The following is a 13,704-nucleotide window of genomic DNA, read 5'->3' as shown; positions in this document are numbered from 1 at the left end:
TGGGGGCTGTATCCATATAGACTATTGGACCAGGGGTTGTATCCATATAGATCATTAGACTGGGGGCTGCATCGATATAGACTATTGGTTTGGGGGCTATATCCACATAGACAATTAGATTGGAGTTTGCACTCATACAGATCATTGAATTAGGGGTTGTAACCATATAGACTATTAGGAGATGTATCTTTATGGACTTTTTGTTTGCTGTTGTTAGTAAGAACACCTATGTGAATTTATGATGAAATGTATAAGTATATAGATAAATATAAAATAGTCAACAACAATGGACAGTCTGACAGAAGTGATACTGCCAACTAGAGGCAACATGCAAGTCGAAATGATACAGGAAAAATAAATGAAAGAGTGAAGATTTGTTCGACACCTGATAACTTTAGGCTCTTTTCAGAGAGTCAGGGGGGGCGGGCAAACCAATTGCTTCAAAGACAGCTGTATAACAAGAAAACTAGTTCACATACCCATGAACCTCTCGTTCCGAAACACGAGTGCTTTTTACATAAACGAGACAAAGAAGTTTGAATATTTATTGGCAAATACAACTCAAAAAACAAACAGGAAGAACAGGAGCAAGAGCAAAGGAAGAGGAATGGATGAAGAGGACAAGAAGAAGCAAAGACACCTCGGGATAAACATGCAGGCTGGAAGGGCCTCAAAGCTGAGTCTCACTCGTTAGGATCCTCTTGCAGAGAGAAAACCTTCTGCAAGCGACATTTCACAGATTCTCCTACAGCCACGTTTATGGGAATGAAACATCAACGCCGAATGGGTGGTTCTTAAATTCCGCACTGGAAAGCCAGTTGCCGGAGCGGCGAGTTCTTGTAGAACTTGGTAATGATTTCAATGTTACACTATGTTCCTGACTGACACTGAGAGCCAAAGGCACCTTTGGGGGAGCGTGCCTAACATAATGAAGACGGAGATGAAGAGGAGTGGCTTGCTGATTGCTTGATAGCACTCAGAGCGGCCCGTCAAGCACATCGAGGTCATGACCTGGGCCATCACTAGTGAGCCCTGCCCCCCACCCAGCGAACACGTCTATGTGCATGAGCAGCTCCGATAGGCACTGCAAGCCCCTTTCAAGGAAGTTTGACCCCTGCAGTACCTGGACCACGACGGCCATGCTGAGTTCCCACAGTGGTCCCTTCTGTCAACAGCCTTTGAAACCCATTCAACTAACAGCGATTCCAATGAGCGATGCAGTGCAGAGACATGATGGAGATCGTGAGCCAGAGGGTGCGTTGCTCACCAGATTCTAGGCATGTGCTTCCATCTCATCTGTCACTTAATTTAACTAGACCTGTTACATCCAGCTGTTCTTTGTCATAGGTCAACCTTACTTGACCTGGTCTAGTCTCTTATGGAATTTTCTATTTTTCTGTTGTTACGGGCTCTTCACCCTTCCCAAAGCTTGAAACAGTACCTGATTTGATGATGCTAAGATTCGCATTTCCAGTAAGAAGCCCGTGAGGTTACAGGGTCCTTTGTCGGATTTGAATGATGGTTCCTGTTAAACAGTGAGCAAATCACTCACCAGGGGCATGGCCACGGGAAGTGACTGTCTGTCACTCCTCCCTGCTTTCTGCCTGAGCCTACTCCTCATTGCTTTGAAAAACAGCAGTTTCTAATTAATCAAGTAGTACTCAGAGTTCTGGCTCCAGCAATGGGTTCCCAGGCCAATCCCTCCCATCTGCAATTTGAGGCTGCATAGCAGCCTTAAAAGGAAAATGCTTCAGATCCTACCCAGGTAGTTTCCCTGGCTGTTTCATTTTTATGTTAACATCTGTGAAGCTGGAGCCTTAGCCTTCACTTTTATTATTCATTTCCACTACTCTGATTGAAGAATCTTCCAGACAACTGCTGCAGGAGGATATGAGAGCTGCCTATTGATTAGCTACCAGAACCACGTCTCTCAGTACAACTGCTCAGTGGGCCCACCGGTCAAAAACGAAGGGGACTTCTTAGTTGCTTGGAAGGAGAGATCTAAGCTCCCCCAGCGATGACCGCCCTGCTGCCAGAGTGACAAAGTAAAACGAGATGATAGGTGAATTGAGGGGTGCGCAAAAAACAAACAGAATGCACGACTTTCACGGCCGAAGGAGGGTGGAAAAATATCTACCCGACGAGCTACTCTCGAAATAAACTCCAGAAGGGAATGCTGAAACAAAACCGAATAAGGCGAAAAAAAAAAAAAAGAGATAGGACTGGATAAGAGAGTCAAGTCAGTACAGAAGCAGTTAAGGAAGAAACCAATAAAGAGGAGGAAAGAGGGGAAGGCGAAATAGAAGAGACTACATACATCCTGCAGAGGGTCTCCAGCCGTGTGGTCAGGCCCGCTGCCCTTGCCGTTGCGGTGTCCATTCTGCCGGACAGAGGAGTTGGTGCCGCATGATGGTGACAGAGACACGCTGCGGCTGGACTGGCTGGGGCGGGGCTTGTGTGAGTCAGCTCCATGCTTCGAATTCGTCCTGGCATGGGAAAGAAAGCAGTGAACACCAAAGGGGGGAGAAGGACAGCTCACTGCAGACGCATCTGTTAGAGGGGGCAGCTCAATCAAGAGCTTGCCGGCTATCGAGAGTTCAACCCTTATGAAAGCGCCAAGTCCTTCCCTTTCTGAAAGTTGCCAGTTTAAATGCGGCCGCTACGTAACTTTACACTTCGCCTCTCCCACAAGGAGATATTACAGTAAGGCCACATTTAGAGGAAGCACTACACCCCCAAAGAGCCATCATTAGGGTCAAGCACCCTATTTCGTGGTGCAGTGGAGCACCGGGGAGCCATGCGGATGAGATCCTCCCCCAAGGAATGCTAGGAGTGCAAGACCAAGGGAGACCTGGGGGCAGTATGGAGAACACTTAGACCACACCGCCCTCGAACCTGAGAACACTTACCCCATGCCGTCCTCGGACCTGAGAACACTTAGACCACGCCGCCCTCGGACCTGAGAACACTTAAACCACACTGCCCTCGGACCTGAGAACACTTACCCCATGCCATCCTCAGACCTGAGAATACTTAGACCCCCCCATCCTCGGACCTGAGAACACTTAAACCACGCCGCCCTCGGACCTGAGAACACTTACCCCATGCCGTCCTCAGACCTGAGAACACTTAGACCCCACCGTCCTCGGACCTGAGAACACTTAAACCACGCCGCCCTCGGACCTGAGAACACTTACACCACGCCTCTTAGACCACACCACCCTCGGACCTGAGAACACGTAGACCCCACCGTCCTCGGACCTGAGGACACTTAAACCATGCCTCTTAAACCACGCCGCCCTCGGACCTGAGAGCACTTAAACCACACCGCCCTCGGATCTGAGAACACTCACACCATGCTGCACTGGGATCTATAGCGGTCGGCCCTGTACTGCTGATGGTTTGAGGCCACGTTCTCTTGGGGAGGCACGGGGAACATAAAGCAACACTCTGCCAGGGCTGGTGATCGAAACGTCAGTGACTTATGTCACAGGAAAAGTTATTTAAATTTTAATGATGAATGAAAGAGAGGTGTGATAAAATAGCAACTTCATATCTTTGAGCTTGGAAGTGAATGCTGGAAAAACAAGGTTTAATTTCTCAGTTTAGAATATTCTGGCAGAAGAGGCAAAATATCTTTGCTTTCAATTTATATGAGAGATATGGCAGATCTATTTAACACTGGGACTGAACTTTAAGTGAACAGGGGTTGAGACACCTAACCTAATCATGGGCGTTCTTAATTAGAGAAAGGTACCCCAGAGGAGGGTCGGCTTAGCTCTCCATTCTTAGAATAGACCCCAGGTTGACTGGGATTACTGCAGTTCCCAGGAGCTGAGTGGAGGTATATGTGTGTAAAATAGGCCAAAAGCCCTCTGGATTGGTCATGTTATCGCTTCTGTTTAAGGCAGCTCTTTATAGTTGGGCAGCTGCTCCCTTCAGGAGATGTTCTGTAATTTTAATGTAGCCCTTAAATTTACAATTGACTCATTGGCCTGAGATGAGTTTCTGTCCTGCTGTTCTCCCAGTTTCATCTGGGCACCACCGCACTTCTGGCGCTCACACAACCATAAGCATGTTAGCATGTATGTAGCTCTGGTTTTGCAGATTCAGGTGAGATTCCAGGTGTGCGTTACTGTCCACGGCCTCCTTGGGGCTCGGCTACAGCTGGAATCGTCCGTCACGAGTCAGACGGATGAGGCGGAACCAAGATTAGGTAATAAGGTAGTAAGAACCATACCTCCCGGGGGATCTGGAGAGGCTCCCGGTGGAGGAGATGGAGGCACTGCGGGAGCTGCAGCTTCCCCGTCGATGTGACCTCCTGCCAGGCGAGTCCACCGGGGACCTGCGGGCAGAAAGAGCCGCTTCGGTGACACTGGCTCCTCGTGGCTTTCTGGAAATTAGACCCCGACACCTGCCCCTTATCCCGCTTTCGGTTAGACTGGAAGGCAGATCTTGGGCTACAGCGATGGTTGTGAACATACGGCATGCACCTGATGGGGATTTACCTGGGGCGTGTAACAGCCCCCCCCCCCCCCACACAGAGCCATACAGATACAAAGCTTCCGTTTTGGCTTGGCTGACTGTGCGGCAGAAAGATGAGCAAGGGCACAGGATCTCACGGTCCCAAGTGGACGGTCGTCCTTACCTCCTCCGTTGTTTGTTCTTGTCTTTGTGTTTGCTCTTTGGGCTTCCAGATCTGACAAGCGAACAGTTAACAGGAAATCAGGGGCGTCTGTTTTGAAATATCTGCACTGAGATCGACTATGTAACGTGCTGGCTTATGGATGTGGTTATATGGTCTCTCCGTAGCCAAGAAATCACATATATAAATGACAGCTCTCAAAACCGTGACCTTTGGGTCAAAAAAAAAACTGGATGGAACTGGGCAATGGGGATTGGAGGCAGGGAGCAGATGGATATGCTGAAGATGCCCCCTACAGGGCTGGTTCTGCAGCTGCTGCGTGCTCCAGATCCATGCCCACTCACACACTCACCTGTACCTTCTCTTCTTCCTGGACCCAGACGCAGATCTGTGAAGAGGAGCAGAGTGAATAGTTACCCACCCAGTGCGGCGACGCGCTGTAGACCACCAGCTGACAGGCCCATATGGAAGGAAATGTCTACGGAGATGGCTCAAGTAAAGCAGGGCCCCCTCCTGGGGATTTCATTGGTAAGAGCTTGTTAGGGACTCTATCAGAGCTGCTATCCTTCCTGCTGTCCCATCCTACGAGGCCAGCTTCTGTCCAGGGTACTGTACACCTCCATGCTGCTTCTTTCCAAGCCCTGGTTCTGACTGGGAGTGGGTGGCTTTCCAAAGCTTACTGTCACGGGTTCCGCCACCTGCCCCCCCCCCCCCCTCCCGTGTTGGGACACCAAGCCCCAGAATAGCTCAATACATCTTATGTTTGCTCAAGAATGAAGAGGAAAATGAAAAGAGGGCAAGAAGCAAACATGTCAAGGTAATACAGCACATATAACAGAAGTCGCAAAGCCACCCTTAGGATAAATCTGCAGGAAACAACCAAAATCTACTTGTGACTTGTTTTCCTGATACCCTTAATGCGGAAGTTAACCCCTAGGAACCTCGGTCCTATATTTAACAAGTTCCTGAGGGTCGAGACTCTCCGTGACCCCGATGACTCTCCGTGACCCTGAAGACTCTCACTGTCCCCTAAGCCTCTCCGTGACCCCGAAGACTCTCCGTGACCTCGAAGACTCTCCCTGTCCCCAATGACTCTCCGTGACCCCGATGACTCTCCGTGACCCCGAAAACTCTCCATGACCCTGAAGACTCTCACTGTCCCCTAAGCCTCTCCGTGATCCCGATGACTCTCCGTGATCCCGATGACTCTCCCTGTCCCCGATGACTCTCAATGTCCCCAATGACTCTCCGTGATCCCGATGACTCTCCGTGACCCCGATGACTCTCTCTGTCCCAATGACATTCTCTGTCCCCCACTGACTTTCCCCGTTGTCCAACAGTCTCTACCACCCACGACTTTTCCAGTCCCTCCACTACCTCCCCACTCTGACATTTTCTACCCCCTATCTACTTTTCCAGTCGCACACTGACTTTCCCAGTCCTCCATGAATTTCCCCGTTGTCCACTGACATTTTCTACCAGCCATGACTTTCCCAGTCCTTCCACTACCTCCCCCCACTAACATTTCCTACCCCCTACCTACTTCCCACAGTCCTCCATGAATTTCCCCGTTGTCCACTGACATTTTCTACCACCCACGACTTTCCCAATCCTTCCACTAACTTTTTCCTGTGGCTAACTCACATTTTCTTATTCCGCACCAACTATCTCTGTCCCCCAATGATTTTCCCTGTCCTTCGTCAACTGTCAATGATCCCCCATGACTTTCTCTGTCCCCCAGAACATCCTTCATTCCCCACTCCTACTCCGCCTGCCACCCACTAACTTTCCAAAACGACGACTTTCCTTGTTCTCCAGTTAGCGTTTCGAGACCTCTGATCATTACACTATTCAGAGACGAAGCAGTAAGCAAGCTCACAGATTGCAGAGACCCGGTCACAGTCAGCAGGACATTCCTGGGGGTAGCAGTATGTAGCAAAGGGTGGGGCGATGATAACAGCCTGCATGCACCCCCCTGCACGGTCATACATTATTCAATGTTAACCATGTGCGAGGCCGGTATCTGCAATGCAGCTGACACTCCTGGAGATAATGGAGGAATGTACAAGGAGAGACGGGGAGACTGGATAGTGACAGAAGATGTTTCGGGCTGGAGGAACACTGCTCTCCCACTCACTGGCTTGGCTCAGTTCGTAATATAGATGAGCTAATTCCTTGGCGAGCTGGGGCCTGAGCGGACATCACTGTTGTAAGACACCTACAGCTCCTGTCCTGTGGGCCTCGCTTACATTTTAGTACCAATATTAGGCTTTCGCAGACATGGAAATAAAACTGGCTAAATTTGGTGTAAAAATTACATAATTTATAAGTAAAAAATGGAAGTGCTTTGTAAGTGTACAAAGGGTATTGTGGTTTTCACCATCTGGCTTAATGATTGTTTTCTCAGCAGTACAGCAACTGAGAAATATGCATCCATTAAACTCCTGAAAGTTAAAGGGTCGATTTTTTCTTGTAGTTTACCTCCTTCGATGCTTAACAGACAACAGCTGTTTTGAGCTGATGCCCGTTTTCATGAATATGGATGTCGTCTGGGCCGCGGCACCGGCTCCCATAAGCGCCGTATGACTGCGCCACATTTGTATTTCAAGATGCTCCTGATGGCGCATGACTGGCCACATGAAGATCTTACCTCGTTTACGGCTGAAGGGCCACTGAGAACACCTGGTGAGGGTGGGGGTACTGTACAGTTCACCATGCTTACACCACGCCACCTCCAGGTCTGAGAATCTTTACACCACGACGCCCCCTAGCCAAAAAAATTGGTTACATTGTTTACGCTATGTCTCCCTCGAACCAGAAAATGCTAACACCACACCATCCTCAGATCTGAGAACCTTTACACCATTCCTCCCTCAGGCAGAAGAATGCTTAGACCACACCACCCTTGGACCTGAGAACACTTACGCCATGCTGCCCTCGGCCCTGAGAACTTTTATACCACACTGCCCTCGGCCCTGAGAACTTTTATACCACACTGCCCTCGGCCCTGAGAACTTTTATACCACACTGCCCTCGGCCCTGAGAACTTTTATACCACACTGCCCTCGGCCCTGAGAACTTTTATACCACACTGCCCTCGGCCCTGAGAACTTTTATACCACACTGCCCTCGGCCCTGAGAACTTTTATACCACACTGCCCTCGGCCCTGAGAACTTTTATACCACACTGCCCTCGGCCCTGAGAACTTTTATATCACCCTCGGCCCTGAGAACTTTTACACCATATCGCTCACAGACCTGAGAACTTTTATACCATGCCACGCTAGGCCCGGAGAGCTTTTACACCATGCCACCCACGGAATGAAGATCTTTACACGAAGCCATCCTCGGGGCCTGAGAACACCACACAGTCCCCACCATGAGAACGCTCATGCCACGCCGCCGTTGGGCCAGAGAAGGCTTACGCCAAGCTGCCCTCGAGCCTGAGAATGCTCATGCCAAGACACCATGGCCACAAAGAGCCCTTATGCCATGCTGTCCTTGGACTTGTACTCAGCTGCTTCATGTGATTGTGAGGTCATGTGACTGTTAGACGGGGCAACAGCGTGTCGTTTTTATACAGAGGAAGATTCCTGCAGCTATTGAACAACTTGCGTGAAAAATGAGGAGCTGAACAGTGCCTCCTGAAACCAGCGGGGGCGGGGGTGTACCTGTCTCGCTTGTGCTTCTTCCTGCTCTTCTTCTTCTTCTCCTTGCGAGGGGGGGATGAGCTGTCAAACCTGCAGAGGGGAGAACAGAGGCTGGCTCAAAGTGGGCTGCTTTCCCGATGCCACTCTTGCCCGTTCCATAAGGGCACGGCAGGTCTGTGAAGCTTAGGCCATCGTACGCCGGAAAAGTCTCCAGCGGGTTATAAGAACCTCGGACTCACCCTGCCCTCTCTGGAGGACATTTTCAGAACCCGATGCCTCCGTAGAGCTATTAACTCCGCGAAAGATACAACCCACCCCTGTCATCTTCTGTTTACTGTCTTACCTTCTGGGAGGTGCTACAGAGCTCTCAAAGTCCGCACCTCTAGATTTAAGGACAGCGTTTTTCCAAGGACCATAACTGAGCTGAATAGATCTAAACACTGCCCCCCACTGTGTTACATTCAGCTGCAGTAAATATGCAATAATGGGACAATTAGTGAAATAAAACATAGGAGACGCTTTTATTCTCATTAATGCTTTAGATGTTGGTTTTTATGTATTTGTTACATGTGTAGGTATGTATGTGTGTATATGTGTGTACATGTGTAGGTTACTTTTATTCAGGCTTGGCACAGAAGAAATTCTGTTGTACTTCGGTACAATGGCAATAATGTCTATCTGTCTGTCTATCTGTTTGGCTCTCAACTCTGTGTTTAATTGCTGCCCATGAACCAGGAGGCCTCATTTACACACACGGGTGCTTGAGTCAATATCAAGTCCCTTCTTATCCCTGCCGGCTGGTGCCTTCCTCTCCTTGTTATCGCCACTCCATGTTCCTTCATTTGCTTGCTGACTTTGGACTATAACCAGTGAACCCCAGGCATGTTTCTGCACCATCCGGCCCTCAGGGCACGGAGCCCCATCCCCCCCGCCCCCGCACCAGCAATGCTGTTAACAGAAACCTCTCTCTAGCGGGACACTAAAAGACCTGTCCGCTGACCCAAGGTGGTTGCCGTAGCAACACTGAGATCATCTGCAATCTCACATAATACTTCATCTGATATTTTCCCCATAGTCTAATGCCACAATTAGACTAACAAAATACACACATATTTTTTGTTCATCGCACCACTCTCTGTAAAGTCCAGACACTGTAGTGTGTGAAAATCCCAGATGGGCGACTGTTTCTCAGATGCTGGAAGCACCACATACAGCACCAACAACAACATGTTCAAAATGGCACGAATAAGGCACCTTGGCCCTTCGAACAGTGACTGAACCTCCTGAAGCCACCTCTGCGTGTCTGTATGTATTCAGGTACAGCCATATGATTGGCTGTTTGGAGCAGCAGGTCTACTCAATAACGTGGCCACTGACTGTAAATAGCTAATTATAGTTTTTCATATACTGATAATAGCGTATATCTCTGTATACATAGTCAAGATTTGGGTTTATGTTTTTCTGATCCCTTTACACCTCTGCAGCAAACTTCTGGCAGAGCAGGAAGACGTCCGGGAGAGACACACCGACTGCGACGGTGGCCAGATTTCTTCTTCTTCCTCTTCTTAGGGGGTGGGGATGGAGAGCTGCTCAATTTCCTCTTCATCCTAGATCACATGAAGTTAAAATGAGGGGGTTAATCGATTCATTCCCACAGCGAGTTAAAGGGAGTTAAAATCACCCATATTAAAATTCACAGCCCGTCGACACACAAGGTTCTCAATTATTCATACATGGATAAAACACGTCTTCAAGAAGCCAGAACTGCAGAATTGTATTTTATGTTTGGTAAAAATGCAGTAATAATAAATAAGAAATAAACTGCCCAATAGGCTGAGGATATTGCACTGGTTCACCTCGGTCTGTAACCACGGACATCAGCATTTATACTGCAGAACTGCGAGCTGAACAGAGGGAGAGAATGAGGTCTCGTTCTGTCCCCCCCCACCCGCGCGAGTCTGCAAGGCTTGCCTGTAGTTGCCGTGGCCGACGGAATCCCCGTCACCGTAGTAGTCGCCATGGCAATCGCACTCCGGCGCGTAACCCTCGGCCAGCGAGTCTTCGTCGTTGTCGTCGCGCTCTTCCTCGCAGCTGTGTGGTGTGTGGTTCACACTGCAAAGGATGGTTAACATCTTTTAAAAAATACTAAATTAAATAACGTTACACTAACACGTAAAATTATTCAAGGGTCATGTGACCGACCGGGGTACAGGAGGCGCATTTAGCAGGATGTAGATTTGGCCTTTTTTCTTTTCCTAATCCGTATATGGCTCTGCCCCCCCATGGCAGCCCCCCCACAGCAGCCCCTGTCCCCTGCTGTGGATGTCCGCAGATGGCATGTTTATATGACTCTAATCCAGCCACCGCAGATGCTCTGTGAGTCCCTCTCATCTAGCCTGTCTGTGTGGCAGGCTGGGGATTAGCACATGGCCGGCCTTCAATCACTGGCCTCCTTCCGTGTGTGAACCGGGCCTGATCCCTTGGAAAATGGGGGGGGGACGCTTGTGAAAGGAGCAGTGCCAGCCTTGTGGGTCACACCATGGGACATGCCACTTTGAAGCACTTACCACCACAAGGCTGGGAGCTCCCTCGCGACTGCTGGATGGGGGGGGGGGGTGATAGCCAATTAAGTAAGCCTTGTAAAATAACAGCATGAAAATGGGGGTCACATGGGCGATCAGTTGTTGGGAAAAACGAGAATCCGGAATGGGAAGCTGGGGCGGAGATTGCGGCAGCACCACAGAGTCCATCTCCGCCGACTTTCTGAGATTCACCACTGAGTAAAAACATGAATCTGTAGAAGCTTGGTGCAGGAAACTCATTTTTCTTTAATCAGTCATGGTGCATAACTACTTATTTGATTGGTCATTTCAGAGGTGGTGGCTTGTGAGCGTGGCTTAATGCACAGGGGTTTCAAAAACCAGTGCAAGAATCGCCTCCCATAGTAATTATTCCATGGAAAATCCCCATCTCCCACTTCACACATGAATGGCAGTGAAAACCTACAGCAAATGGGGACATTCAGGAGCAACCCCCACAACCATAACTGCTAGGTGGAGCCTGTGGACTCATGAAACCCCCCCCCCGGAACAGCAGAAGCTCCAAAGAAAGTACAAGGTAAGGCGAAAAGAGCAAGGCTGTAACCCACAAACCCGACCACAGGTGATCAGGGAGGGTGTCTCCCGTATGCAGAGAAGGGACCTGAACGGCTGAAGGCACCTGCCCTTGGTTCCATAGATGATAGATGGTCTCTAGGGCTGCAACGATTCATCGAGTAACTCGAATAACTCGATTACAAAAAATCCTCGATGCAAATTCTTTGCTTCGATGCTTCGTGTAAACCGCACGACTAAGTGCTGCTTAGTGATCAGCGTGTTTCACTCGGAGGATTATTACTGCTGCACAGTGTGCTTACGCTGGATTACGTGTAGCAGGTTTGATTTGATGGCGCGATGGAGGAAGACGGGGAAAATAGTGAGTAAAGTCAGAGAAAAAAGAAGAAAAATGTCTAAAGTTTGGGATCATTTCAAACAAAAGAAAAGCGAAAATACTGTACAGTGTGTCCATTGTAAAACCGAATTAGCTTACCACAATAGCACACCGTCAATGATTCAACATCTCAACAGAAAGCACCCAGTCTATGCATCCAGTCCACAGAGCGGAACCAGTACAAGGTAAGCGCGAGCGTTTCACTCACATTTGTGGCTAAAAATAGACCTGCGAAAGAAACATATTTATGGGCATATGTGTGAATAAAAAAATATAACAAGATTCAGCCAAAGCAGCCCCTATTTTTGCTCAACAAAAACACTGATAACACAACAGCAGTGAAAATGATGCTGTCGTACTTTAATTAACATGGAGCTGGAGCCTGTCTATACACTAACAGCAAAGAGCAAAGAGATGGTTCCGTTACAGAGATGGTGAACTCAGGTGGAGTGAAGGAAAACAACAACAGCGCTTGTAATCGCCACTAAACCTTTACTGTTCAACCTTTACTGTACAAACCAGCTGTTGAACAAGCTGAAAGGTGAAGAAAAGCGATGCTTTCAGCTGCTCCCATCCACCGCCGTTTGTCTCCCACAGCAGCAAGGCTACAGTAAAGCTATACAAGTTAAAATAGAAGCTGTTTGTATGCAGATAAACTGTTTGCTTAGTTTGACACAATATTTAAATTTGGTAACTTGCAGCAGGCTGACAGCAGCCGTCACACTTTGTCGCTCGCAGTGATACCTGCAGCATGCAGGGGTGAGTCTAAAGTGGAGCGTGGGGTGTATGTACTCAGCTAGATCTACTTCAAGGCTTTAGTAATATTATTTTGCAGATTTAGATTAATATGAAGAATATTACATAATTATAATAAGATAAATATAAAAATTACGCACCCCCTCCCCCAACAGCCTTGTGCCAGTAAAACTCTGAGACAGTAAATTATCCAACCACCACATGCTCCTTTAAAGGCTTATACACACACACACACACACACACACACAAACACTCGTTCTCTAACACATTTAAACACACACACTCTCACTCACATTCACTTACACACACATGAACACTTAAACTCAAAGCGACAGGTATTTTAGGAACTGTAGCGACTTGGATTGATAACTGGTTAACGGATAGGAAGCAGCGAGTAGTTATAAGAGGCTCGATGTCACAGTGGGCCTGCGTTCATAGTGGGGTACCGCAGGGTTCAATTTTAGGACCACTTTTGTTCCTAATTTACATAAATGATATAGACACCAATATATACAGTAAACTGGTGAAATTTGCAGATGACACCAAGGTGGGTGGTGTAGCAGATACTGAACTAGCGGCTCAGCAGCTACAGCGGGATCTTAATTTAATTAGTGACTGGGCTGACACCTGGCAGATGAAATTTAACATAGACAAATGTAAGGTACTCCATGTAGGGAGCAGAAATATAAAGTACAGGTATTTTATGGGACCTACTGAAATAAAGGTAGCTGATTATGAGAAAGACCTTGGTGTGTATGTTGATGCTTCCATGTCTCATTCTCGCCAGTGTGGGGAAGCAATAAAAAAGGCCAATAGGATGTTGGGGTACATCTCCAGGTGTGTGGAGTTTAAGTCAAGGGAGGTAATGCTAAGATTATACAATTCCTTGGTGAGACCTCACCTAGAATATTGTGTACAGGTTTGGTCACCATATCTTAAAAAGGACATAGCGGCCTTAGAAAAGGTGCAGCGTAGGGCCACAAGAATGATTCCTGGTCTTAGAGGAATGTCATACGAGGAAAGGTTATTTGAGCTAAATCTGTTCAGCCTCAAGCAAAGGAGACTGAGGGGGGACATGATCCAGGTCTATAAGATTCTAACAGGTTTGGATGCTGTTCAACCGAATAGTTACTTCAGCATTAGTTCAAATACAAGAACTCGTGG

General features: G+C 48.2%; 1 protein-coding gene across 5 annotated transcripts in view; it reads right to left on the bottom strand.

Annotated features, from left to right (window-relative positions):
* Window positions 1-13,704, bottom strand: part of srrm3 (serine/arginine repetitive matrix 3) — a 79,303-nt gene that overhangs the window by 11,621 nt on the left and 53,978 nt on the right. For all 5 annotated transcript variants that reach the window (XM_023833121.2, XM_023833124.2, XM_023833125.2 and 2 more), the window contains 7 exons: window positions 10,267-10,407; window positions 9,822-9,902; window positions 8,317-8,385; window positions 4,998-5,033; window positions 4,649-4,699; window positions 4,241-4,345; window positions 2,318-2,486 (listed from right to left, as the gene is read on the bottom strand). In XM_023833121.2, coding sequence (XP_023688889.1) covers window positions 2,318-2,486; window positions 4,241-4,345; window positions 4,649-4,699; window positions 4,998-5,033; window positions 8,317-8,385; window positions 9,822-9,902; window positions 10,267-10,407 — 652 coding nt within the window. The remainder of the gene's footprint in view (window positions 1-2,317; window positions 2,487-4,240; window positions 4,346-4,648; window positions 4,700-4,997; window positions 5,034-8,316; window positions 8,386-9,821; window positions 9,903-10,266; window positions 10,408-13,704) is intronic.

Source organism: Paramormyrops kingsleyae, chromosome 6, assembly GCF_048594095.1.
Source record: "Paramormyrops kingsleyae isolate MSU_618 chromosome 6, PKINGS_0.4, whole genome shotgun sequence".
In the NCBI taxonomy this organism is placed as follows: Eukaryota; Metazoa; Chordata; class Actinopteri; order Osteoglossiformes; family Mormyridae; genus Paramormyrops; species Paramormyrops kingsleyae.
Note: the sequence above shows the minus strand (reverse complement) of the source record. Positions and strands in the feature narration are given on the sequence as shown.